At 43.8% G+C, this 27,687-nt stretch overlaps 1 protein-coding gene across 3 annotated transcripts in view; it reads left to right on the forward strand.

The window, feature by feature from the left end:
• Positions 1-27,687, forward strand: part of TP63 (tumor protein p63) — a 103,726-nt gene that overhangs the window by 30,964 nt on the left and 45,075 nt on the right. For all 3 annotated transcript variants that reach the window (XM_010222665.2, XM_088525540.1, XM_088525541.1), the window contains one exon: positions 23,291-23,545. In XM_010222665.2, coding sequence (XP_010220967.1) covers positions 23,291-23,545 — 255 coding nt within the window. The remainder of the gene's footprint in view (positions 1-23,290; positions 23,546-27,687) is intronic.

Genomic DNA, 27,687 nt, shown 5'->3' on the forward strand with positions numbered 1-27,687 from the left:
CATCCCTCAGTTAGTGGAGGGGAAGCCACAAGTGCATTGAGCCTGGCCACCTGCATGCAGCTCAGATCTGGTTAAAGCGGAGCAGTTAACCCGCGAGCGCTGAGAATGCAAGTAGGGATAAGCTGCACCTCCCAGGCAGGGCCACAGAGAACTGGCCACTTCAGTGCATGAAGCTGCAGCTGGCTGCTTTGGTCAGCAGTGGGCAGGGGCTGCCTCTCAGCAGCCTTTCTCTCAAGCAGATGAAGGTAGTTGATTTTTACTTTTTTTTTTTTTTTTTTTTTCTTTAAGTGAAGAATATTTCGTTACTTGCTGGGGAATTTCCCCCCTTCTGCTTGGTTTGAGCAAAGCTGACCAGCTCTGCTGCAGGTTTCAAGAAGGAAGGGTGGTGTTTTAAGTTTCTGAAGGTATTTTCTTATTGCTTTTTAACCTGGCCGCATACTCTTGCATTTTATCACATGTGGCCCCATAAAGACTTCACTGGAAAAACTAAAGCTAATTGGCAGGGCACTTTTTTGAGCATTCAGCAGTTATTCAATGGAACAAACAACAAGAAAAACCCACATTCTATTTTTTCCTCCTCCTTGTGTTATCTCGGTCCTAATTTGTAAACATTTTTGAGCTGAGTGAATGTCACAGTCCGTGGTGACGCGGTTGATCCAGATGCTATTTTTATCACAGAGTGGAGAGGTTTGAGCAGATTTTTTTTCTTTGATCTGCAGGAAATTCTGCATGAACCACCTAAGGAGCAGGCAGGTGTGCACACATGCACACACCCCTTCTACAAGAAATTACACAATCTCCAATTAACACTGCAATTAAAGACTTGTGGCAATGACATTTTTAATCGTTAGGACTTAGCACAGTTATCTTGAAGTCAGGAAAGGTTAGTGAGGACTTGGCAGTACTGCCAGTGACAGAGGCTGGAGCAGACTAGCCCATAAGAGCATGGGGAAAGTATATTCAAGAGAAGAACCTGAACCAACAGTTTGACTTGGCTGATGCATCACTTTGGAAACTTAGGGTTTTTTTGATTGTGTATTTGTTTTTCAACATGCCAATGGGAATCCACAAAGCGTTTTTGAAAGCTTTCCAGAGTAGCTGAGGTATTCTTGCTGGGGCTCTAGCTTAAACCTTCAAATCTAACTAGCAATTATTGTTTTTATTTTCCTAAAGCATTGGAGGTTAGGGCCTTGCTTTAACAAAGGCCCTCAGACTCTGTGAGGGAAGCGGCTTTGCTTTTAAGTTCAAACTGAGCATCCAAAACCTGAAGCAGCAGGTATTGTACAATTCCTGTCTTATTTTTCTATTTTATTTTTTAAAAGGTGTGGGGGGGAAGACTTCTATGATAAGGTATGACCTCCATACAAAGGGTGCTTTGCATTTTGACTACATGTTCACAACTGATGTTGACACTTTCTTTGGAAAGCTATGCAGAAGACACAAATGAAAGATCATAGTCCCATTGGTGACAAGTGAGTGTGTAGATTGAAGGGGGTTTGTTTTGGCCACAGATCTACTTAAGCATACCCCGTTTCTGGCAGTCAAGTTTGCCTTGAACAGTTTTTAGGAGATGCTCCCTCATGCTCTTAGCTAAATGGAGTCTCTTCTATGGTCTGTTTAATTTTTCTGCATCCTCAAAAGGAACAGTGAGAGGTACGTGTGTATTGGGGCTGTACCAGTGCTGATGGCTGCTCATGGTTTGCTGATGCAGCCCTGAGCTGCTCTTGCCCATGTCTGTTCTGTTCTTTCCTCCCACTTTGGGTAGGGTGGTGGAGTGGTGGTTGTCTCCGTTGTCACCTGTGGATGCAGGATTTGAAAAGCCACGTGTCCTGCATCCACTTCAAGATGACCGCAGGGTCTAATGCAGCCGAGGCAGAGCGCCAGCTCTGCTCTGTCTACAGCGGGCAGGGATTTGCGCTGACATGTCAATATATTCATGATATATACGCTTCTCCTCATATTGCCATGCAGATATCTTTGGATAAACTTTCGCATATCTCTGTCTGGTGCATCTGGGTGTTGCTTCACCCACAACCACCTCCAGCCACCTGTGGGACAGAAGATAGCAGATACCTAACACAACAATGCTGCATTAATGACTTGGAACTGGAGAAAAAGTTGGAGTTTCATAGCACAGCTTGTAAAAGAGGTTTTTGCAATAACTTGTCGTGGCTGGGAGATGAATCTATACGTATACCTTTTACTTTTCTCTTTCCTTCCACTCTAACTTTTGAACTCCCAGGCCAGTATCAAAAGTTTGAGAGAATTAAGGGGTCAAAGTCATTACAGTGCTCCAGGATTAGTGAACCTATTAATATTTTCCTTAGTGTATTTTTTTTTCTTTATTAGTAGAGAACCTGTATCTAGCTCCATGTCCAGCTCCATGCAAGATTTGCAGTTGTATTTCTCCTGGAATGACTCATTGGGCTAGTGGGGCTATGGGTACTCCCCAGAAAGAGCCTGTGTCTCTGAACTGGTACTTGTGTGTGATTTGTTGTTGTTTGTTTTTTTCTTTTTCTTTTTTTTTCTGTTTTTTTTTTGGAGGTGGGAAGGAGGGGATTGGCTTGTACCTACCTCAGGCAAGGTCACAGAGATGCACCCAGTGCAGCTCCTGCTATTGCACAAAGCTAGTGAAAATGGTAAAGAAGGGAAGGGACTGCAGGTCACTGGGTTGCTCCTGCCATGTAGGAAACCTCCGGTGCTCAGGAAGCATTTGCTGGTAGCTCGGCCAGTAATTGAGGAGCACGTGTGGAGCCCCAGCCTGAGCAGAGATGTTGCCGTGGGTGGAGGAGAGGGCTCTGCACTGTGCTCCTCCCTACAGCCCATCCCTGGAAGCACCATCCCGAGTGTTGTGGTCAGCAAGGAGGAATGGGAAAGGCGTGCTGCAAATGCTTCCAAAGCTTTGCTGTTGTGCCTTGGAGCTGTCTGTTGAGCCAGGCACGTGGGGTTAGAATTAAATGAGATAACTGACCTCCTTCATGGGGCTCGGAGCTCCGCAGGGTATGAGGCTGTTGTGCTCCTCTATTGCTTTGCTCGGGTGCCTGCCCTGCTTCTTTCTTGCTCTGGTGATCATTCCTTCCCAAAAAAGGTTCTGCTCCTTTTTATGACTGTTAGTTTTGTGAATGCATTGCCTTGCCCTGTCTGGAAAGGGGCTGGTGTGAGGTTGCCCACTTGCAAATGAAAGGACATTGCACCAAGTCAGTGGTAACTCCTTTTTTCTGTAGTGGAGGGGAGTAGCGGTTCCTGACTGAGTTGTTCAGGAGCCTAAACTCTCCGACTTTGTATGAACCTGGTGCCCCTCTTAATTATACAGAGAACTTGAGGTTTGGTGGTGCCTGGAGAGGAGGGGACTCATGGGGGCAGGACCAGCTCCCAGGGCAGAGCCCGTGCCCTGCGGAAGGCTTTACCCATGGAGCAGGGCCGAGGTGGGGAGCAGCTCCATGTGGGGAGCCCCTCTCCCTGCTGCGAGGCACCTGCAGGTCGCTCAACGTGGGAGGTTTGGTTTTCATCGGAGCGGCTGCAGATATGAGGGTCCTTATCAGCAGGCCTGCTGCAGACCAGGTCCTCAAAGGAACGTCCCCAAGCACTGTCATTAGGCTGGGAGGGCGGGCGGGCAGTCGCTCTGATCTGGATGTTTGGTTTCCTCTCTCCCCTTTCCCACCCCTTTAAGAAGGTGTTTTGTTTCCCCCTGTTTGGCGGAGCTTCCAGGAGCAGCACGCGCTGCCTTTTGTTCGCTCCCTGCATCCTGCCCCCTCGGCTCGGCGCCGGAGCCGTCCGGCGGGCGCTGCGGATCCCCCCCGCACGAGCCCGGCTCCCTCCCGGCCACGCGGCCGAACCGGCCGACCCAGCGCGGAGCCCGGCCCGCGCTCGGAGCTCCCACAACCACAGCGGCTTCAGGGATTTGCCTGGTTCCTTCGCAGTAAAATCCCAGTGTACCAATTCCTTTCTGTTTGCTCTGTTTTCCCACAGGTTGAGTCTGGCTCGGCTAATGAGTTACCTCTCTTCCGAGCTGTCCTTTCAAAACTTTCTAGTTGCTATGGGCTTAATATTGGGCTGGTTTCCTAGTAAGGGCTGCCTGGCAACTTGAGCGCATATTTCTCCCATATACTTGTCTGCAAGTGCTCAAAATCGTGATTCCCTTGGATGATTATTATGTTTTTTTAAAACATCTGTTTGTAAATGAAAGTATTTTAAGACTTGCTGCAGCGATGAGAGCAGAGTGCCTTAGTTGCAGTTATGGAATAGAGAAGAAATGAAGTTCGTGTGAAGTGATGCCCTGTGAGCATGGGACACAGTAGCTGGGAGTGCAGATGAAAAGTGCACAGACAATAAAGTGTGTGTTATGGTATATGGAACAGCAGTCGTCCTCAGAAGGTTCCTTGGTGATTTTGTCCTAAAAACTGCATGCCGGAGAAGCTAGAGACACAGCCGTGTTGCTGCGCTGCCGTGCTCAAACGTTGCATTTCAATCCCTTCCCGAACAGTTTGGAATTTGTAGCAGAGAAGCGTGCTGCTGAAGAATATACTGGAGTTTTCCAGAAAATGAATAAATAAATGTTTTCAAAGTGCCCCATTGTGAATGGCTTCGTGGCTGTCTTTTGGGTTTCCAAACTTGTAGAAAAGTGGTGATGGAAAGTTATAGTTTGCTTTTTCTCCTGCATATCCCTCGCTTATTTTCCTTTTCGTTTTTGGTAGATTCCCCCCCTCCTTCCCTTTCCTTTGCTTTTTAGAGATTGGTGATAAGGAATTCTAACTACTTAATGAGATGGGAGAGGCCTCTCTCCATTGGAGTGGAGGACTCCAGGTGGCACTTTGACAGATTGGACAGGTAAAGCAGGAGAGCCCCACCTCCTCCTCCTTGCCTATAGTTAGGTATATAAGGGAAACTTAAATTATGCAGAGAGGCACACTCCGAGTCCTGTTATCTTCCAAGTAGCATCACACATTTTTAGGGTCTTCGAGGGGGTGGGAGGTGTTTGTCAAAATCCTGGAGCCTGAAGAAAGAACAGCAGCATTGATCAATTTGACTGCTAACATGTTGTACCTGGAAAACAATGCCCAGTCCCAGTATAGCGAGGTAAGGATTCTGGGTCTGAGCTATGATATTTTTAATATATTTTATTTTTAGTGAATTTGTGCATTTTCTTCACGCCTGCAGTCTTGAAGTTGGGTATGGAATATACGTTTATTAAAAGCTTTCGCAAATGGCAAGCGGAGTTTGCTGGACTAGATATTGGAATGAGAATGAACTTTCAGTCTTGGTTTGGGACAGCAAATAGGTTTTGGGAATTGTAATTGGCCAAATATAGTTTTTTTTTGTTTCTGTGTGTGTGTTTTTTCTTTTTTCTTTTTTTTTTTTTTTCTTTGGAGAAGTAAGGCAGAGTAATTGCCTACTGAGGGCAATGCACACAGATTGCATTCCTGTAGTTGTATGAACAGTATCTGTGTTGACTACATTATAACTCATTAACTAGTCTTTTTATTGCTGAAATTGCTGCTCACTGTTAAAAGTAGACCGTGTTTAGGAAGTAAGCTAGAGGCATGTTATAAACCCCTTCTTAGGTTACCTTTTTAAGTAAAAATAATATGCAAACAAAGGTTCTCTGCCACAGATGTGTTAGTGTTCACACCAATAACCCGTATACTCGGTGCTGTTAGTATCTTGCCCCGCGACTTGCAGCAGCGGGGTGTTTTACAAGCGGTGCCTGTCTAAGCACATTATATGAGAACAAGTTCACATACCACGTATGCATTTTGCTTTCTGCACCCTTTAGTGCTGCACAGGTGCTGATGGAAGAGCCGCTTAAACTTATTTTCAAATGAAGCGGGTAGACTTTTTGTAAGGTGGGCGCAGAGAGAATTGCCACATACTCTGCAAATCTTTGAGGAAGTTACCTGGGGTTGAGGGAGATCTAACAACAATATTGGTTTACATTCCAGAGGAGACAGCAGCTGTGTTGACACTCATCAGAATGGCAAGGCAGTGGCAGCTCCAGTGCGTGTGTGTGTGTGTATGTACCTGTGTGTGCAATTCTTGTGAAAATGCTTCAAGTGGTGTGCAGAGTATAGGAGACCTTGAAGCAAACACAAGCTCGGCCACTTGGAAAACAAAGCAAAATGGGAATCACAAGGCAGAGCATATGGATAGGGCATGTTAGCTGGAGAGGATCAGCCTGTTAAATGTGCACTTGAGGCTTGCACACCTGGGGTGGCAGGTTTGTAACTTGGAGAAAGCAAGGTGGTAAACTGAGACCTGTGCACTTTCCAGCTCCCTGCTTTCTCAGGGAGTGCAAATGTGCAGGATATACTTTGTTCTTAAATGCTGCTTCCACGCATAAGACAGTAACTTTGTGATTTTTTTTTTCTTTTTCTCTCTCCCGCTGGTTAATTATAAACTCTTAAATGTGGAGAGAGTGCTTTGCAGGCAGAATGTTTGCTTGGCATTATTTGTCTCCTGCTATCTGATCAACTTTCGCTGAATAGCAGTGGTTGGGTTTGGAGTCCCTATGGTTGACTTGCTGGGCTCATCTGTCAGAAGCGATGCACTCAGGAGTGCTCTCGCCCTGCTTAAATGCTGTTCATTGTAGCGGCAATCGGGGAAGGATTTTTTTTTTTTTTTTTTTTTTTTAAGGCTTTTGCTCTTAGTTACCCCACAGACACACACCCTCCTTTTTGCATTTGAATCTTACGCTCTGACTTTGCTCATCCATTGAAGCATTGCATGCTGTAGAAGGAAAAACGATTAGTGTTGACTTGACTTCACTTGTGAGAAAACAGCTTTTCTTCCTGAGAGAAACACTGACTTGTTAATGCTCAATTTAAATATGTGAGTGGTGATAAACCTTGCCTATACTAGCACAAAAACCTGATGTAGACTTCAACACAAGAAGAAAGAAAGAAATATGCTCTTGTACTGGCTTTGGAAATAGAACTAGAAATTTTTTGCAACTGTTGCTTCAATTGACTTTGATATTTTGGTCTTTGGATAGAAGGTGACTGTGGGTACTCATGAAAAATATTTTTGGTATATATTTTTGGTTAAAACTAGCATGTTGCAGAGGAAAAGTCACTTTTTCCAGTGAAATCAAATTCTAAAAGGCGAAGTGAGGAGCCCTCTCACTTTTGCCTGAAGTCCATGTCTTCCCCTTGGTGCTAAGGTGCTTCTGGAGGGACTGTGGCCCATCGGCCTCCGGAGTCATTCGTGTCTCCTGCACACCCAGCGCCGCCTGCTCGCGGTGCTGAGCTCCAGCCTTCCCCGGCGACACGGCGCGACACGACGCGTTCCTCCCGCAGCCTGGGAACCGGCCCCTGGGCAAGCCCCATGCCGGCGACGGACAGCGCGGATGTGCCGCCGGGGCACGCGGGGCCTGCGAGTGCCCTCCTGAGCACGGCCTTGGAATTTGGGAGCTTCTCTCAAATGGGCAAGAGAGTGGGGAAAGGGATGTTTGAGAAGGGGCTGCAAAAAGTGAATCACCTCCCGCAAAGCTCAGAGGTGGAATCTGACCCAACTGCTTCTGCAGTTCAGTCTAATCCTGCATTTGATCTGGACTGATTATGAGAGTGATTATGCTATTTGCTTGCAGAGTGTTGGACTTGGTGACCCTGGAGATCCTCTCTAGTTGGTTTCTATGTCTTTGCAGCCAGGAGATGTGAGGAGGAGAGATTGGATGGTTGCAATGGGATGATGAGGTGCTACTGAGCAGGATCTCTTTGGGCCTCGGATGGCTTTCCTGTGTGTCCTAATGCTTTGTGAATTTGGGTATGGTGGCAAATGATGTGTCATGCAGAAAAGCATACAGGGAGAATGCACAAAATTGGAAGTGCTTGTAAACCTGAAACCCTCTGTGTGAAGAGGATGTCTGCAAGCATGGGTAACCTAGCCCAAGTTTTTTGGGTGCCATTTCAGGGTGTTGGGAGAGGAGGAGAGAGACTGACCTTGGCAACCACTTCTTGGGAGAGTTGGTTAAGATCATGATGCACATGGTTTGGAGTGTTTGCTAAAATCAAACTAAAGCATTGCCAAGAGAATTAGAACATCTCGTGCTGTGATTTTTTTTTTTTTAATATATTTTACCTTCCACTTCAGTATTACCAAAAATCTTCTTGCTCTCTGAGAGACAATAGCTTTCCATTAAGACTTTATCATAGTTTTTGGAGGGAAATGGGGAATCGGCATTACTTTAAAAAAAAAAAAAATGGGGGGGGAGGAGGAGAAAAAAAAAAAGAAAAAGAAATTTGAACTCTGGTTTGTAGCTTTTCTGGTGATGTTCCTTTACACTGGAAATTTAAGAAGCTGTGGATAAATTGTTGCAAGTATCTTTACTTCTGGATTAAGCCTGTTCAGAAGGGTATGCTTCCTTGTTACCCCCATGTTTTCAAGTAGTGATTCAGTTGTATGTGTTTAACTTAGTGCCATATATGTGAGTCCTGCCTCTTTGTAAGAGCAGTTAGGTGAGACTCCAAAGGTGGCCTAGAAGGATGTCCTGAGGGAACTGAGCACCCTCAGTGAAGTGCAAGAAATGTTTGTCTGGTACGTTGTTTCAACAAACATTAGTTTAAGGTTGAGGAATCTGAAAATTGAAACTTTTTTTCTGGGCATTAGCTCTCTTGGTGCGCAGTAAAAGCATGACTGGAGGTTATTGCTCTTTCTGTTGGTCTCTGGTCTCCTGTGAACCACCCGAGAGGACAAATCCAATTCTGCTTTCTTTCAGTGGTAAATGTCACCCAGCAAAGCCTCTTCCTCCCCTCTGCTCAGGGACCTTTCAAACCTGGGGGAAGGAGGCGGCCTTCAGAGGAAGGCCTTGGTTGCTGCCTGGGGGATCGGCCTTCTGCTCTGCCTGGGTGTGTGGAGATGCTGGGGAGAGACTCCAAGTTACTCAGAAGGCACCGAAATGGTACTGTATTGAGGAGGCATTGCCACCCCTGTGTACTTGGGTACAGTTTGGGCAGTAGGAGCATGAAGGAGTGGGTTAAAGGTTGTGTTCCTTGCTGCTGTCTGGCTGCAGTTACAGTTCTTGCTTATCCATCCTTTGTTTTTGCTGTAATTGCACTTAAGGGACTAAAGCTTTTATGATATGACATCTCTGCAAGCTGGTTAGGCACATAGCTCAGGTTGAGGAGGTCTTGTATGTGGATGTTCAGGCCACCTGTAACTAGGAATTCTTCTCAAAGGTTTTCAAACTCCAGTTTGCCCAGTGATAGAAAAGTTAAGGTAGACTTGTCTATACCTATATCTCTTACTTAGAAAATCCTAGTGGCTATTACCACCACTTCTGTCTCCTCCAGTGAAGAGATTCAATAGTCTAGAGGTGTCTGTAACAAGGAGATGGGAGAAAATGGTGAGAGGCAGGTTTTGTTTCCCTCTTCCTCCACTGAAGCAGGAGGCCCAATCTGCGAGAGAAACACAGGGACAGTGGAGAGCTGAGCCTTGTTCTCCCAAGGGTGCAGCTGCCTGTTATCTAAGCAGATTTGTCATGCTACAAGGGGTCTTGTGCTGTAATGGGGAGCCAAAGCACTTTGAAACCAGTGTTGATAGCACAAGTGATGTGACCTCATGTGCAACAGCGAATGGGGAATGTTACCTTAGAGAGCTCCTCTCCTTGCTCAGGACAGAGGGGCTGGACCTCAGCAGTCTAAGGCTGTGGGTGTAGCACAGAGATAGATTATGGTAACTTGTACATGGATGGAAAGACTGAGTGTCCTTTAACAAACAAAAATGAAATCCAGTGACACTGTCCATCTGCACAACTTCGACTTCTGAGCGTGCTGTGATGGTTCTGCAGAAATCGCTGGGGTTTGGTTGTGTGCAGAGAGGTGCTGCTATTCAGGATGTTCTTATGCATATGCACACATTTTGCAGTTTGCATGGTAATGCCCGCCTTACACTGGAAATCAGAATAGAAATCACACCTCCATTTTAAAACATTCTGAACTCAAAACAAGAGTTAATAAGTAGTTTGGAAACAGGGCAGAGGGTCTTTCTGAGTTGTTGGAAAATTGATAGCTTGCTTCATTTAGCTAGAAGCTAGATTTGTTGCAACTGTACTGTAAAAATATTCACCATAAGAGATGGAGAAGAGCAGCTGTCAGTGTGATAAAGGCATTTTACGTCATGAGCCAGAGTTATTAACTATCGATATTTCCTTGCTTCTTTACGAAGACTCTGAGAAATAAGCTGATAGACTGCTGAGCAAACTGACCTCCACTGGGACCAGATGAAGTAATCCAAATACTTGATGCTGATTTTCATGTATTTATTGGAGATTATAAAAACTGCTGTTCTGGTTGGCTCTTTTTTCCTGAATTTGATAGTCTCCATCTTCTGCATTGCTGCCATTGCCTGAATTCTCTGATTTCTTCTGACACAAGCAGTGATATGTTACTGTGCAGATTCTGTAGGAATTGTTTTTCTTAAAATCATTACTCTTTTGAAAAAAGGTAAAGTTAAGTCAAGTAGGGGGAAAAAAAATTTCATCTCTCCTCTGTCCCTGAACATAGAGAACAAAAGCAAGCTTTGTCTTCTCAGGGTGGTATATGTGTTTCTACCCATTTGGTGGTGATTTTATTGGGGAGGGGGAGAGGGAGAAGGCTTAATCTGCCAAGTTATGCCTAGCTGAAGGTTTTGTTTCCAATCACTGCTCTCTTCTGTAGTACAGAAGACAAGGAATTGGCAACAGGAAGGCGGTGGATGTTGGATTGGAGGGGCAACTTTTGCAAAAATATGCGCTTTGCTCTCTCTTCTGGAAGACTTTGCTATAGCTAGTGGAGAATCTACTTATTTCAGTATCGTGAAGGACTGAATAAAAGTGGGTGTTGCCTGGCTGAAGGCAGACTTTAAATTCTATTTACAAAATGTTCCCACTGGAAAAAAAAAATCTGGAAACGCTTCAGAAAGGAACTCTTGCACCTATGGATTTGTGCTAGACGTTGTTAAGCCCTGTTATTTTTCTGGCACAGCCTTCAACGCCTCTTGAGAATGTGCGGAGTAGGCAATAAATTTGTGCGACTCTTAAACGGAGGTTGCATAAATTGTCGGAAAGGAGAGTAGCTTCTCGCATACCCAGCAGTAACATTCCATTTGATCCTCTCAAGGGGGGAAGTGAGCCCAAGCTCTTTTATTTGTGTGGCTTGGCCTGGATTAGTGTCAAGTCACTCTTGGTATCAAGTGGAATTAAGAGGAAAATCATTACTCTCCACAGGTGTCGTAGTTTGTCTTTTTTAAACTGCATACTTTTGCTATGCTTTCTGCCATCGGTGCCACGATTGACTTGTATTTCCTTGACAATTAATCAAGGCCATCATCTTTAGTGATACATGAGCCCAGCCATGGTTAGGCATGTGGGTGGGTCTCTCCAAGTGAATAAACCTGCTGTTCTTCAAAAAAACTTTTTTTTTTTTTTTAGTTATATTAGTAAATGATTTTGGAGAAATCTTCCAGCATGGAGCGTTACATCAGGCCTGTACCTCGCTGTGAGAAGATATTGTACTCGTTAGAGGGGTTAGAGAGCTGTGCTCCAGCTGGGGAATATCTGGGCTAAAGCTTTAGGAGAACAGCACAGGGCAAATATGATATTCAAGCTGTGATTTGGCTGTGGGCTACAGAAAAAGAACTGTAATGACATTTGAGGTGCACCTATCTTTTAAAAATGGACTGGTTCCTAGGGAGAGTTATCGTCTCGTCTTAAAAAAAAGCCTGAGAGTCTTTCCAGGCTTACCTTAGTTGCTTGCAGTTACTTTGTGCAAGCAGCAAATACAGGAATATGAAATTTTAGCTGATTGGAATTCTATTTAAGGTTTCTAATACTAGGAGGTAAATCAATAATTAAACTGATAAGGGCTTAGAATAAGGTTCAGAATGAAGATAAATGTTTGGAAAGGCTCAGACGAGGCATGCAAAAGCTTTAGTTCCTCGATGTTGGTAAAGCAAACTTGAATCTTTGGAAGCTGGAGTCTAGACTTTCTTTCTTTTTTCTTTTTCACACTAACTAGTGTTTTGGGCTCCCTGAGCACAGACAAGTGACAACTGCATGGGAGGAGAACACACTATTTTTATTCCTGCAGCAGAGCTGAATGAGTTGGGAGATGATCCAAGAATACCCAAAGATATCTTGGGTTGCTTTTATTGTTCGTGTGTTTACAAATCCCCTGCCTCAGTTGAAGCCTTAATGGTACAACTAAGGAGCAGTGTTTCACCCAGGACGTGTTGGTAGAAATGTAGCATAGTGTGACTGTGATGGAGCACTGGAATAGATGGCTTGAAATGTTTCTGAGCTTATGCCTAGTCTTCTGCTGCGTTTGGAAGCAGACCTGTGCGGCAAGGCTGAGCATGTTTGAAACTTAATGCATTGATTTGAGCCCAGCGGTCTTTTGGGATCAATTCCAGAGTTTGGATCCGGATTAAACTTCCCCTCAAGGACTTTGGGAAGTGGTATATGAGGGGGGGATGGTGAAACTTGAGATGATTCCAACTTCCTCAAGATGGCACGAAGATGAATGCTTTTACCAAGGGCAAGAGAGTGGGAGGAAACGCCCAGTTCAGAGAGGGAAGGGGAAATGTTTTATGGTGGGGTAGTGTCTGGGAATGAAAGGGATGGATTGTGTCTCATCAGATATGAATCTTTTACTTTTAATCCACATCTAGGAAGTAAATACAAAGAATTCTGCCGACTTCTGGGAACAGGATGAGGGGAGGAGGTGCAGCGCGGTTGTGCTGTTTGGGCAGAAATCTGTGCGAGGGAACCGATGCGCAGGGCGCCGCGTGCGGCTTCAGCAGCTACGTGAATGCAGCAGTAGCAACAGGCGAATACGTGGATGCACTCTCTCTTTCTATAGCTTTATATGACTTAATCATGCTGTCAACAGCCAGGTCAAGTCAACAAGTAGATTTCTGTTGCATGGGAGATGGCTTAAAGTATTTCATCGTTTGCAAGTCTCTAATTTTTGGTAGATAACCCACATGGCTTTTTGGATGTACATTGGAAAATAGCTTTTGAAAGCTATTTTCCAGCTTCTAGCTTTATTCTAGAAAGAATAAAATACTTATCAGCTACTCTGCAAGATTTGGACTCTGCAGTTTGGGATTTTTGTGCATTTCTGAAATAAGTGGTTTCTGCAAGCCTTTACTATGGCTTTTGACTGCTTCAATTTTACTTTGTATTTTGTACAAATAAATTGCCTGAGAACTACCAGTAGTGACTGAATAGAGTTAAGTAGATACTAAATTTATTGGCAGTGTGTTTTGGGGGGTTTTTTGTTTGTTTTGTAGGAAAAAAGCATATAAGAATTTATTGGAGAGCAAACTAGAAAATAAACTGGCTAGGTGTGATCTGGAAAATATTAGTCATTTTGCAAGCAGGAAACTGCTGCTTGAATATTGAGGTGGGAAGGCTTTAGCTTTAGAGGACTAAGAGCCTTAGTCCTCTGTGCTGTGTATCTGAGAGTAACTATGAAGGTTCAAGTTTGAGTAGTAGAGAGTTAAGTGTTATATTGAATGGAAATTAATAGGTATGCTGCTGTTCAAGAAAAAAACGTGGAAGAAGCCTTTCTGTAAAGGGCTACTGTAACTGCATGCAGTCGTGGTAATTGTGGGAGCAAATGACTAGAAATGCCTTCCAGTTAGTCTGGCTAACTTGCTTCTTGCAATAAGCACTCATTACACTATTAAAACTATCTGTTTGAAAGGAAAATGAGAAAACAATCCTTCTGCTAGCATGAGTGGTTCAGTGTTGAAGAAATAAATGTATTGGCTTCTCAGTTTGGATAGTGAAAAGCCTTTTTAGTTGAGTGTCTTAAATGGAAATTTCTGAAACTGAACCTTGCATTAAGCAGGTATGATATAATGTGTGTTAACATATACTGAAGTCACCAGTATCAGATGGTGAGGACAATATAAAATGTGGTTTTGGCTGTTAGATGCTGGAGAGTCCATCCTAGACTTGTTCAGAAATCGTGGGTGCCTAAAAATTTTAATAATGCATTTAAATGATCAGGAAAACATTATTAATGGCTGCAAGGTTGATGGAATGAAGGTGATGTGAAGAAGCACTTCATGTGCACATTGTGCACTCCATGTGCCTGAAGACCAATTTTGGGGTCTGGAACAGCCTGGTGCAGACATAGCCTGATGTCTTTGGAAAATGGCATAAAGCACTCTGCTCGTCTCTGAGGGACCAGCTGCAAAAGTGAGAAGCTGTTTCCACTGCTTGCTGCAGAGGGAGGGCAGCTCATGCTGCTCGGTTGGGTAGGGTGGTCTTGGGGCTCCGAGTGCTGCTCTATTCGATTGCAAAGGCAGCTTGTTGCTTCTTGGTGCCAGACAGATGTGGAAGGTTAATATACAGCAAAAACCCATGTGTTAGAAGGCAAAGATTTGCCTCTTTCTCTGCATCTAGTACCTATTCAGAATTTGGCAGCCAGTTCCCTTGATGTTCTACTTAACTCTTTTTAAAACTTCCCAGCTGATGGTGTTGACTTGGGTCTGTTGCTCTGTATCGCAGGTTTTTCAGAATGTCATCAAGAAGCTGATGCATATTTTGGATGGAGAAATGAGCCAAAAACGCTAGAAAACGCATCTTTCTTTTAATCCGTGAGCACTCTTGTGCTGGAATATAACCTTTTTTCTTTGCTTGCTGTAACTTGTTTTAATCTGCCCTTTGCCCTCCTGTAACTCTTCTTATGAATTCTTATATTCTGTAGTTGCACCATTCTTCAAAGAGTGGGTGTGGGGGGTTTATGCATGTGGCTTCTTCTCTCTTCTTGTGTTTAACTGCTTGATTTATTTAACTTGCAGATGATCCGAATTTCTCGTTCTGACTAGAATGCTAGCTAGCTGGACTGTCTTACCTCGGTGTCTTAAAACTGGTGGGTTCTGGTTTTATTGAGCACAACAACAAATTTCAGAGCTGACTCCAGCTCCTGATGCTGTTCTGACCTGGAGCATTCTTCGCTCTTGTGCCCTGTGGCCATATTTTGGTAGTCTGTGTCTGTTGCCTTTCACTGGCTGACACACAGATATCCTGTCCAGCCTAACACTGCTTTCTCAACACAGTAAAATGTTGCCTGTCTGAAATGACTAATAACCATTGATGATCACTGTTGGGTAAAGAGTTCAGGAAGGAAGGCACCTCTAATTAGTTGCAGTTCTCCTGTCCAGTTTCTCTCCTTTGAATTTTAATCAGTTCTTATTTAAATACAAGTCCTTTCTTTGATCCAGCTTTTCAATGCTACTGTAGAAACTCTATAATTTAGGGAATTTCTGTACACCTTACCAAGTTATGATGGTTTAGTACTTACTAGCCCTTGAAATAAGGCAAAGAGATCTTGCTGGATCTTGCAGTCATTTTCTGCTTTTCCTGTTGCAGGTCTTTGTCCTCAGTTATGTTTAGATGGTTTGTGAGGGGGGACACCTTTCCAGCTTGATCTGCACTCTTTGGCTCTTCAGGTCTTTGACGCTGTGTTGTCCAGCTGGCAACGGGAGAGCTTAGGAAGCTCTTGTCCTCTCTTTTAGTTCTATGAAACTGTTAGGTTTATTAATGAATCTACTTTAAAATCATGGATTTCTGATGCCTTGTGGTATTTGGCATCTTGCAGAGGTTGAATTGTGTGTTTTACCTTTTTTCCTACGTGTTTGTATTTTGCAGTTGTGTTTCAAGTATACATCTGTGCACAAGTCTGGAGTACAGAAATGAGTATTGTGTGCATGTGGATGGAAGTTTTGAACTCTTTCTTCTTTTAGAACCATCTGAAGTTTCAAAATAATTAAGTCTAACCTAGATATTCTAATGAAAGCCTACTGAAAATGGTCAAGCATTCAGAAAAGCAGTTTTTTCTGTGCAAGAATGACTTTTTTCAAGATTACAATTTATAGAATCACTTTGGGTGCAAAACCTAAAATAACTCTAAAGGAGTCAATTGTGCTGCTTTTATAGGCACTGTAAAGTACTTAGAAATACTTACAGAATATAGGGTGTCCAGACAGTGGGATGCACTGTCATGCTGATAATCCCAGAATTAGACAAGCTCTTTTATATGTGAACCTGTGGCAGGTGGTAGGAGTCAGGAATTACAGGCATTCCTGCTTTGGGCTGTGCTTGTTTTAAAAGGCACCCTGCTTCTGGCTGAAAAATACTTTTTGCTGTGTAAAAGTAAATGAATGTTAACCAAGGGGCAAGACTCAAAGCTTAGTTAGAAAGAAAAACAAAGTGGAGGAGAAGGGAGTAGAGACATGACACACACTGTCAAACTGGCAGCCTTTAGGGACAGACATAGAAACTAGCCATCATGTTGCTTTTCATGAAATTGAGTTATTTTCCAAGCCTGTAAATACCTGCATAAGAGTGCTTTTGCCTGAATGAGAAGTTCTGCTGAGGTCAACACAACAGAACTGTGCCTGAATGGAGGGACATGTGGGTTGCAGCCTTGGGGGCTCTGGCTTTTAAAGTTGTGCTGCTTGCTTTAATCCAAAGAGTGTATTTGTAGCATGAAATTCAAATTTGAAACGCTAATTCCAGTGTCCAGCATTTTGTCTCCCCCGAGCATAAAAATCACAGCAGTCTCCAGGGCGATGATGCATGTTTGTGGGTTGCTGATGTGCACTGGTTTCTCCTGGTGCCTTACGTACCTACCATAGGCAGCTTGTTGTGAGTTGGCCACTGTCTGTTTGGCAGCTACTGGGAGGGATGGGGTTTAGGTAGGCAGTGTGGGCACTGTTTTAATCTTGCATGTCTGACCTTCGTGGCTTGATTTCAGAATCTCACATACACTTGGATTTTTGGAACTGTTGAGCTGTCCTCTTCAAGTTTTGTAGTATGTGTTTGGGCTGTACTGGAAGCTGTCTGGGTGACATGCTGTGGTTATCTTAGTTCTTAATGTGTAATGAATTCCCTGCAGGACAACTTCAATATGTATATATATTTTGTATTTTTATTAGTATTATCCTCTTGCATTAGGTTCGTATGTGTTGGGTTATGATGTGGCTGTCTCTAAAATCAGGGCCAGGATTTATAGGGTCCAGGAGCTCTTACAGTTGAGTGCAACGCATCGCACCAGGAACCTGTAACACAACTGGGATGTGAAATAGTCTCCTCTCTTTCTGGAAAAAGTAATGGCACAACATTAAGATTATTGAAATCGGGTAAAATGATGCAGTGTTTAAAAACTCCAATACAAAGTAATTAGCTCTTAGGTTCCCAGGCCCTTAAGCTGCACTGATGCCTTGATAATTGTTGGTATCTTCGGTTGAACCAAAGTTATTTGCTCCTTGACTGTTCACGTTAAGCACATGGCTAAGAGGGGACCAGAATTATGTCCAAACTCAGCTGTGATCCTTTCTTCTGAATGGAGTGCAATCCAGATGGGTATTAGCTGGGTGGAAAGGCAGTCTGGCAGGAAAAGAAACTTTAGTACTTTAGTTGATGGGCAAAGAGGCTAGAGATATGAACCAAATCACGTCTTTCACTGTGATGAGGTAGTTACGAATCTCTTGCAGCATCAGCCCGGATCTTAGCTGAGGGGCATGGGTGGAGTGCTTTGTTTCTTGGCATTTCTTCGTAATGGCACAAGAGTGTGCCTACATCTAGCATTGTATCAGTTGCCTTCTGAGCAATTGGCTTGCTTTTAGTATCTTGATTAATAATTATGATAGAAGCACTTCTGTTTAGCTCAAGTGCTTTATTTCCACCTATTGAATCCTCTGTTAGGAAGGTTCTGAAACTAGGTTGATTTAAGTATACCCTCACATTTGAGGCATCCGTCTTCTGATTTGAATAGGCATCAAGTATGCTGGAAAAGGTTCCTCCGGCTGCTCATAGATCTGCTCTCAAACAAAAATCTGAAACTTTACATTGTTCGCACTGAAATTTTATCTTGAACTAGTTCCTACTAGTCCTGGTGCCTTAGTCATGGTGCAGTTAAGGGCAAAGCAAAAAAAAAAATTAGCAAAATGCTTCACAGAATCCTTCTGTTGCCAACATCCATGGTAATTCATTGTATTAGTTTCGTCATCTCTTATCACGGGAGAATAAGCACCGGAGGTGGTGTAGCTGTAGAATGTTCTTGAGCTGCAAAGATCCAATGGTGAAAAATAAATATGGTTTATAAATACGGTGTATATATGCATACCTTTGGTATGCATATATAATGCATACCATATATGCATATATAATATTGATCCACATTCTTCTGGAGACACAAGGATTTTCATAGCAGGAATGAAAGCTTTTCAGTTTTCTGTTTTTCACAGGTGAAGGACATAACATTTAAGTGGAAAAAAACTCTCAAACCTTCTCAGAGAGGCTGATAACTGGGTAGTTGAGTGGTGCATTTTAGGGGGTTTTTGGTTTGGAAGTCCCCTCAAATTTTTCTTTGCTTGTGTGACTTCCCTCATGGCTTAATAGTGGGGGGGGTCTCTTTGCAAATATATCTTATAGCTGTATGATTAGCATATGGGGTTTTAAAAATAGGTTGTAACCCAAGGGCTTGGGGGGGATTCTTCCTGCAGTGCAGAGCAAGAAGGGCCCTGTTCTGGGTGGAGTGGAGCATCTTCCTGCAGACACATTTGAGTGAGTGTTTCTGCAGTGAGCATTTGCATTGCCCTCTTGTGGCAGGTGCTACTGGACAGTTGGGACTGGAAAGGCTTGTTGCGTTATGGTGTCCACAGAGTTCCCAAGGAAGTTGCATTTTTATGATAGTGTAACAATAATAATACAGCCGTGTGGTTTTCTTTTAATTCAGCAGCATCTCCAGTGAAACCTAGAAGTTTTTTTTTTCTAACCTAGAATTGCGAGTTAACACAAAAATGTAAAAGCAAAGCTGGTGGTATATAGGAAGTGAAACTGATCATTCTAAATACATCATTGAAAAAATGTCCCCAAAAAGGTAGTATAGGAACTAATTGCATCCCTCTGATATGCAGTTCGACTTGCTTAGAGATTCTTGTAGGGCTTCAGCAATATTAATAGCATCAGAAACTTGGTGGGGAGGAAGGGAATAGATCTTGAGAACAAAGATACGGAAAGTTAGATAATCTTAGTCCTTCCTTGCATGCTCTTCCTTCTTTCCACTAAATAGCATCCTTATTCTGCCAGGAGTTAGAGCTTGCAGTTGTTCCAGACAACCCCACAGCAAAACACGAGCACTTACTGAGCTCTGCTACCCAACTGGCAAGAATCAGGTTCCCTCTTAGATGTTGCCTCGCTTTGCGCAAACAGCGAGGCAGCTCTGCACGCGCGTGTGTGTGTGTGTGTGTGCAAACCCCTGCGGCTCTGGAGCGGTGTCTCGCGGCCTCGCGCGCGGCCCTTGATCTCTTTGTCCCGGCCGGGCTGGCGGCGCGCGCTGCTGCGCGGCGCATTCCAGCACGCCGCCTCCCGCGGGCTGCTGCCCCTCTAATTGCCGTGTTGTCAGAAGGCGTGTGCCTCCGAGAGCCTTATCTGATTCCTGCCCAACGGCTTGCAAGCCCTTCAGATGTTGACCCCCTTGAGCACAAACAGCTCTTCCAGCTCCCTGCCTCGAGGCATAGCCGCGAGCCGCTCTGGAGGATGAGCGCGGTCGTGCGCGTGTTACGCACATACGGCCAAGCCGAGGGACCGGCTTTGACGCGGGGTCGGAGCACCTGCCCGAGGCAGGGATAAGGGGCCGGGAAAGGTGAAAGGTTGGAGGCTGGTGGGAGGTGGAAGGAGAGGAGGGGAGTCGAAACAGCTGCTTATGTCAGCACTGGGATAAGTGCGAGGAGATTAATAGTTATTTAAAGAGCAAATGGGGACATGGCATTCAGCTATGGAATGCGAATGTATAAATGCAGTGGAATGGGTATTCCACTGTTAACATTTAGACAGATGGCCCCTGGACTGAATGGAATGAAAGGGATCTTTGATTCCCTTAAGGATATCTTAAGTTTTAATGGGATACTTATTTTTTTAATTGACTTCCCAGTAGCATCTTCAGCATTTCCACACTGTGCTGTCTTGTTAACACTGCCTGCTTGTTGGGCCATCTTTCTCCATAATCTTAAACGGCCTGGGATTAGAAGGAATAATCTTTAAGTGAAAGCTAAAACCCAGTTGTTGTTTTGCTGTCTGTCTGTCTGAGCTGTTTTAGGAGACAGTTTTCATCATCGTCATCTTCTCATCATTCTGCTGATTAGGGAGTGTGTCTGATGCTAATCTCCATGAGAAATGAAACAACTGAGTGATACCTCTGCCATCTTTTAGAATTCTTTAGGTCTTAGAAGGGTCAGGGGGTGTGGGATTAATTTTAATTTAAATGATCAAAAACTTTCTGTTGTTGTTGACTGCATTTTTTGGGGATATGTATGTGAGTTTACTTTGTTCTTTCTTTTTTCATTAAATACAAAACTATTAACTAGTAAAAAGAATGTTCTTAGCCATGTACATTCATGTTCTAGCACCCACCATATAAAATTAATTTCAAAGAAATACATGTACTGAAAGTCCATTGAATAAGTCTTGATTTGCAGGCCACCCTGTGGGAGATGAGGCATAACTGCACTGTCAAAGCTGTGTTCGTCTCTTGGAGGAAAACAGCTAGCCTAGGTTCTGCAGTGACAGCTCTTTAGCTCGCTCTAGCATGCCAGGGTATATTCAAGTTGCAGTACGGTTGTTTGGCACTTGAATCCCACAACCACCTTGTTAGGTAGGTGAGCTCTTCCTCACTCTTATAAATGGGGAAACTGAGGCAGGGAGGGTAAATGACTAACCTGAGGCCACATGGAGAGTCCCTGGTTCATCCAGGATTAGAACTCCATGCATAATTGCTTTTATTACTCTGATGCCTGGAGGCCTCAGTCAAAACGGAGGCCCATTAAGTGAAGTGCTTTTTACATAGTGAGGAGCAATCCTTGCCCTGAAGACCTTACAGCCTGAAGTAGGCCAAGGGTGGAGGGGGAGGCGAAGGGTGGAGAGGTGACTTGCCCAAGGGTGCATGTGTCACTGGCAGAGAGAGGGAGAGATCCAGTTCTCCCTTCCCTCTGCCCAGAGTGTCCTCCTCAAGGCTCTTCTAGCTCCCAAGATGGAGTCCTCCAGGCCGTTCCTCACCAGGCCTTCTCCTCTGCAGTGTGCTCAGAGCAGCACCCTGCCCCAGCTTGCTCCTCTTGGAAGAATGTGCATGCCTCTCTGAAGTTCCAGCATTACTGTGGTTCCCTCAGGCTTTTTATTAAGAATTCTATAAAATGAAAATGAGAATTGATTTTTGTGAAAATGAGAGATGAGAAAGAGTTCCTCTTCCTCAGTGGCTCAATTTTCTACCCCCTTCTTCTCTAGTTGGATAACTAGGAGCACAGACTATTTAGAGGATGCTTTACTCTTGGAAAGGTACTGGGCAGTTTTCTTATGTGGATGAAATCACTGGAGAAAATTGGTGTTTAAATGATCTCTGAAGCCCTGGGAAGCTCAGCAGACAGGAACTTCAATTTTCTTTTGGTCTTGTGCAAAGTGGTAAAGTGCTACTTGAAGTTTCAGTAGAAGCTGTTGGGCTTCCCAGCGTGGGGAAGACTTTTAATTATGGTCCTTTTTTTGTTGGTGCTCTGACCCAGGCAGCTTTTGGCCTGTGGTATATTTGTAATTGTCCTGTAGCAATTCTCTGGAAAATGGGCGACAGCTGGAAAGAAGAAAGTGGGGAGCAGACTGGCTGAAGTGCCATGAGATACATGAGCTGAGATGGCTCTGGGTGGTTTGGGTGTGGTAGTTCTTGGAGGGAAATGAGATGCTTTGACCTTTACATAAGGGGAAGAGCCAATGTTACTTTCCATGTCGTCTGCCATCTACTTGTAGTAGGTGTGTTCATCCCTTGTTCCTTGGGAAATCCTGTTTGCAGGTATCAAAAAAAGCTGTTTGTGTGCTACCCTCTATAAACTGGACACAGATGGTGCCCGCCTTCAGATAAGTTCAAGGTGAGAGTCTGTGTACCTGGCACAGTCAAGTGTGCTGCTTGCCCACTGTCCTGTCTCAGTTGGGCTTGTCAGAGGAATAAAAGCGTGATGATTGTGCAACTGCTTCCCTAGAGGAAACTGTTCCCAAAACACAGTTTGAAAATCAAAGTTGTTGTCTTGATGGACTTTTCTCCTGTGAACTCAGTGCTATTTGTTTTTTTTTTTTTTTGAGCATATATAGACTTTTAGTATTGCCAGCCTTGTGTGTCATAAGTTCCCATTTTTAACTATGAGCCGTACGAAAAAACTATTATGTGTGTGTCTTGAAATCAACATCCTGCTAATGATGTTTTGTTGTTCCCTCTTTCTTCTGTTAGGAGAGTATGAATAATCATTTCCTATACACTCACTTGAACACATAAGTGCATAAATTCTTTCTTTCTTCTCATTGTCACTTTTGCAGGCTAGAAAGTCTTAGTCTACTTGACCATTGCACAACTGCAGTGATTGCCAGACCTCAGATGGTTTTTGGTCATTCTTATTGTGTTTCTTTGACCTTTAAATTCCCCTGTCATCTCTGAGCTGGGGGACAGGGGCTGCATGTAGAATTCAAAGGCTCATGCAAGTGACTTGCTGTAACTTCTCCATGATTCAATCTTTGCTTTAACCTACCTCATTCTCTAGTCTCTTTTGATGCCTTCAGTTGTTTCATGTCAGCTATACTGGGAGGCTACTTTTGGGGCACAGCCTTGACTTTTTGTGTAAATGCTATAAGCTCTGCAGCTGCTCTGTTTATGTCTGTGGAAAGGTCCTCTCTGCTGTGAACCCAAGTACAGTATACAGACCTGATTGAGGGCTATAAACCTCATCTCCCAAGTGTCTGACAGTTCAGTTGGTGACTTCTGTGCAGGTACTAAGAGCTTCTAAATAGCAATGTTGGTGGTTGGGTTGGATCTGCAAGAGGAAGAACAGTCTCTGGGTAGAGTCCAAGACTGTCAGACTGCATAGCCTTATGCAATTGAGAGCCAGTTGATCTGTAATGAATCCAATGTGTTTTTTTCTTATTATTTGGGTTATAGCAATCCCTCAAAAAAAAAAAAAAAAAGTCTGGGTCTGAAGTTGTTGCTAGACACAAGTTGCCTTTTTCCTCAAGGTGACTCCTGCTAATCACGCTCATTAGATGCTCTCTTCCTATCTTGTCTGCTGACTGTGAGAAGCACTTTGGTTTTACTTACAGCACCTGTGTAAGATGGGGTGTGTGTTTTGGCTAGTCTCCTGATTGTTTGAATGAAACGTGTAAGGTGGTGCTGGGACGGTGCTCTATGTCCCGCACGGGGAAGGCCCTGTCATGGCACCGCGAGCCAGCCTGTGCTGACAGCACTTTGGTAACGCTTCTGTGCATCTCTGCCTCCAGCCGCAGTACACGAACCTGGGGCTCCTGAACAGCATGGACCAGCAGATCCAGAACGGCTCTTCCTCCACCAGCCCCTACAACACGGAGCACGCGCAGAACAGCGTCACGGCACCGTCGCCCTACGCCCAGCCCAGCTCCACTTTCGATGCCCTCTCGCCCTCCCCAGCGATCCCTTCCAACACAGACTACCCGGGACCTCACAGCTTCGATGTATCATTTCAACAGTCCAGCACAGCCAAGTCAGCAACGTGGACGGTAAGGGTGCAGCTTCAGTCCCAAGGCCAATAGATGCGATATAGTATTCGGCTTGTGCAAGAACAGAGTAGCCTGTGTCTTCCTTAGTGTGTTACATGTTATGTGCAGGAGTGTTTCTTGGCTGCTTCAGGAGGGTGTGGTGGGAATTTAACCTTTAATAATTTCACTAAATCCCAGGTGAATAAAGTGTCCTGCAAAAAGGCAGTCAAGTAGAGTGTCTGCATGATGAAATGGTGGCTCTCCTGTGTGCCTGGCAGATGTGCTGGAGCAAAGCACTGAGCAGGAATAAGAACAGATTCAACACTGCTCCATTTTCTTGAATACACGTGGTTTGGGTTGGTGCAAAGGGCTGTGCTGACAGAGCAGGGCGGAGGTGCAGAGTGTGGTGGTGCTCCTTGTGCTGGCTTGTGGAGCCAGGTTTCCTCTCACCACGTCCTACTCCTCTTGCAGCTGGTGGGGCACCCCAGGGATGTCAGTCCTGGGATACTTGCATGTGTTTTGTTTCAACTGTTTTTATTTTTTTTATTAAGGCAATGATCTACTTGTCAGTGTAGTCTTTTCTGTGTCAAAAAACATAAAAAGTTTGAAACTTGAAGGCCAGTTTTAGTGGTGATAACTTGACTGTTCATGATGTAGGCGTCAGTGGTGCTGTGTCTTGGGCTACAAGAACCATATGCCCTATAGTTTTTCAGGCTCTAGATTAGAGATGATTGGAGTTGGAGAATATTGATATTCTCCATTTACTGTCATCTGCTTGAGGCACTGTAGGTGCTGTGAATCATCTCACTATGGGCAATTTCCCTGTGTAGTCAATGAGGAGAATTAGTTTTGACCTACACATGCTCATATAAGACTAGAGCTAAATGCCTAAATTAGGCATTATCAGTCACCCCTGCTGTGCTGTGTCCCTGCTGTTCCTGATAATTAATTGAATAAACCAGTCTTACTTCCTCAGTGGAAGAAACAGTATGGGAATTTTTTTGTAACATTTTTTTGAGATGTAGTGACTCTTAAAGCATAAACTCAAGTTGTAGCATTGACATATTAAGAACTGCTGTTTTGTTTTCTTTCAGTCAAAGTTTTCTTGTGAATAGTTTTGAATGGGTGTCACAGCTATCCCACCAGTTTCTACCACTTCCATCTTCAGAACTCAGGCTGCCTAAGAGCACTGATTCTGTTTTTATAGAACGGAAAAGATATGCTTTACCAGAAGCTAAGTGCATTAAAATAGTGAATTTATGTTTTTTTCTTTTCTTCCTTAAATATACAGAACAGCTTTGATCTCAAGTTTAAATACAGTTTACCAGGGATTGATTAATGCTATAAAAACTTCAAGCCACTACATAACAGAGAAGTAGTAGAACCTGTGCAATTCTTTTTATTGTCCAGATGGAAATAGATGTTGTATGACAGTAAATCATTGTTGTTATTTATCTGGCAACTGTAGTCTTAATCTACAGAGTAAAAATGTTATGTCCATTCAAGAAGAAATCTTCCATTTGCTCACGCATAATAGCATGAGTGATCTTTAAGTAACATGGAAATGTATTTTCCTTTTTTTTTTTTTTTTTTTTTTTTTTTTTGGGAACAGTGTCTTTTAATTTCTATGAGTTTTCATGCCCAGGTTTCTCTACCTGCACTATGTGTCGTACTTATTTTCATTTTCCCTTTAAGGAAATAGTTGGTCTGTTTTCCATTTCTCAGAGCAGGAAAATGTTGCCCAGAGATTTTTGCAGTGTGCACTTGGGAGTCCTTTGAAGGAGATGTAAAAAGATGTTCTCTTTTGATACATGTGTTACAAGGGATTGCACAAGGTAGTTGTAGGGACCTCGGTGTTTGATGCTGTTTTTTCAGCTATAGAAAGTGATCTTTGGGGTATTGAATGTATTTAATGACTCTTTTTCAGGAGAGCTGAGAAAGAGGGAGGTACCTGCAAGATTAAAGCTTGCAAGCCGCTCCCTGGCCCCGTGGGTTGGCATTTTGCAGTCACCAACAGTGTGCAGCCAAGGGGAAAGCAGATGTAGCTTGTCCTCATCATGTTATCTTACCCTGACATGAACTGTGCTGCAGAGATGATGTCCTCTGTGTTGCTGTGTAAACCTTTCTAGGGATTAATCAGCGTGTGTTAGTAGGGGAACTACCTTGCAAAGAGCACAGCAGTCACCGAGGGGCAAGCACAGCCCCGGATGGATCAGATATCCCTGTGCTGCACAGAGCCCTGTGATCCAGGTGGGCTCCTTGCACGTGGAGCCAACGTGTGTCCATCGTGGCTGCTGGCAGCCTGGCCGTGCTCGCTGGGGACCTTCAATCCATGTGTTTTGTGCCACAGCACCTTTCTCTTCAGAGCTCTGCCCTTCTGCTAATTAATCCACCAACTCATTTCACATGGGCTTTGGAGCAGTTGATAATGTGCATTGAACAACTTTATCAGTGGGGTGGGCGGAGAAGGACGGGAAGGCTCTTTCCTGCTGCTGTCCCAAGAAATGTGGAAATGTGCAAAATGATGAAAGAAGGAGCGATTGCCCCATTGTCTCAGCAAGAGCAAGTTCTTTGAGTTGCTCACTTCCCCCCACCGTGTGATTTCATATGCTTTGATTAATGCCTGTCTTGTCTTTTTTTTTTTTTTTTTTTTTTTTTTTTTCCCCTCTCTAAATGATGGATTAGGAACTTACCTAACTGGAAGGGTTTCTTCCACTGCAGTGACCTATTAAAAGTTTAATTACTAGATGGCTCCACCCTTATTAAGAGTCCAAAACTTGAAAGCCTTGATTCTTAGTTCTTTTCTCTTGCTGTTCCCCAGTACAACAGTATTAAGGAAGGAAGCTCCCTGCATCTCACTTTTTCTTGTTAGGGAGTGAATTAGCTAGGCTGACCCACCTTGTGGTGTTGGGGCAGTTGGTAGGTGCGGGTAGATCTGGTGTCCTGGCTGACGGGGTGCTTAAACTGCAGCAACCTCTGAGCTTTTTTGAGTCTGAGTCATGGCAGATTAGGTCATGGGAGCGAAGGCTGTGGGCTTGGTGAGAAGACTCAGTTTTCTCATGAAAAAGCAGCAGTTGCTCTGAAGGGAAGATTGTAGAGCTGTGTGATGCTTCAGACTTTTTATTTATTTTGTGCATATTGCTCCCAATTTGCATGTTTTGGAGGGAGAAATTAAAAAGGGAGGAGAAATTAGAAATTAGGTAGGATAGTCATAAAATTATCTTTTTTTCTGAAAAATATATATATATATATTCTCCAAGTTCTCTGGACTCGTTCTGTGGGGCAGGTTTACTTCCCTGGGTCGGTGGAGGGCAGCTACTACCTGATCAGCAACATCTGCATGCAGTAAGTTAGAGGGACATGAGTGTCTGGCATGGTTGCTTCCCCATTCAGCTCTGTGATGGGCTCTTAATTAAAAGAAAATTGACCAAAAATTGCAGAGAGAAACGATGTTTGCTGCTAGGGTGAGGGTGATTTCATATGTATGAGCAATTCACTTTGAAAATATTGCAAATTTTCTCTCTGAAGTCCTTCATGACCCTAAGTAGGAATTCCAGTAAAACATGCTGTCTAATCAGGTTAGCTCTTCATTTGTATGCAATGTTGAACTAATTAATGATGACAAATTGAGATTGGATTGCAGAGGACTTTATAAGCATCCTTGATGATATTTTTAATTAATGACCTGAGAACACAAGTAAGAATATAAGCAGGTTAATCAGTCTTTTCAGAATGAAGATCTCTAACAATTGAAACTCTACTGAGTGTTTAAAAACAAAAGCCTTGACAATTTAAATTGAAAAAGTTTCTGGCATGCACACTGGGACAAGGAGCTCATGTTACAATAAAACATTCTTGAAAACCAAGCTGTGAAGGAAGCAGTAGCTATCATCCTGTAATGATGAGAGAGGAGGTCATTAAGGCTCAGTGAGGAGCCATATGAATTGGGTGAAGTAACAACATATCCTGAATCAAGTGTCATTTATTGTGGGATATTTCCTCTGAGAGCATTCCCATGTACCTCAGCTTGCAGTATCTCCTCCCATTTTTGTGGCAGCACAAAACAAGCCATTTCATGGGTGTTCCACCCGAGACTTTCCTCTGCAGAAGCTGTGTGCAGATCTCCCCACCCACTCTGAGTCCAAATAAATAAATAAATGCAC

This window comes from Tinamus guttatus, unplaced genomic scaffold (assembly GCF_059628265.1).
Source record: "Tinamus guttatus ecotype Peru unplaced genomic scaffold, ASM5962826v1 Tinamus_guttatus_pri_ptg000227l, whole genome shotgun sequence".
Taxonomy (NCBI): domain Eukaryota; kingdom Metazoa; phylum Chordata; class Aves; order Tinamiformes; family Tinamidae; genus Tinamus; species Tinamus guttatus.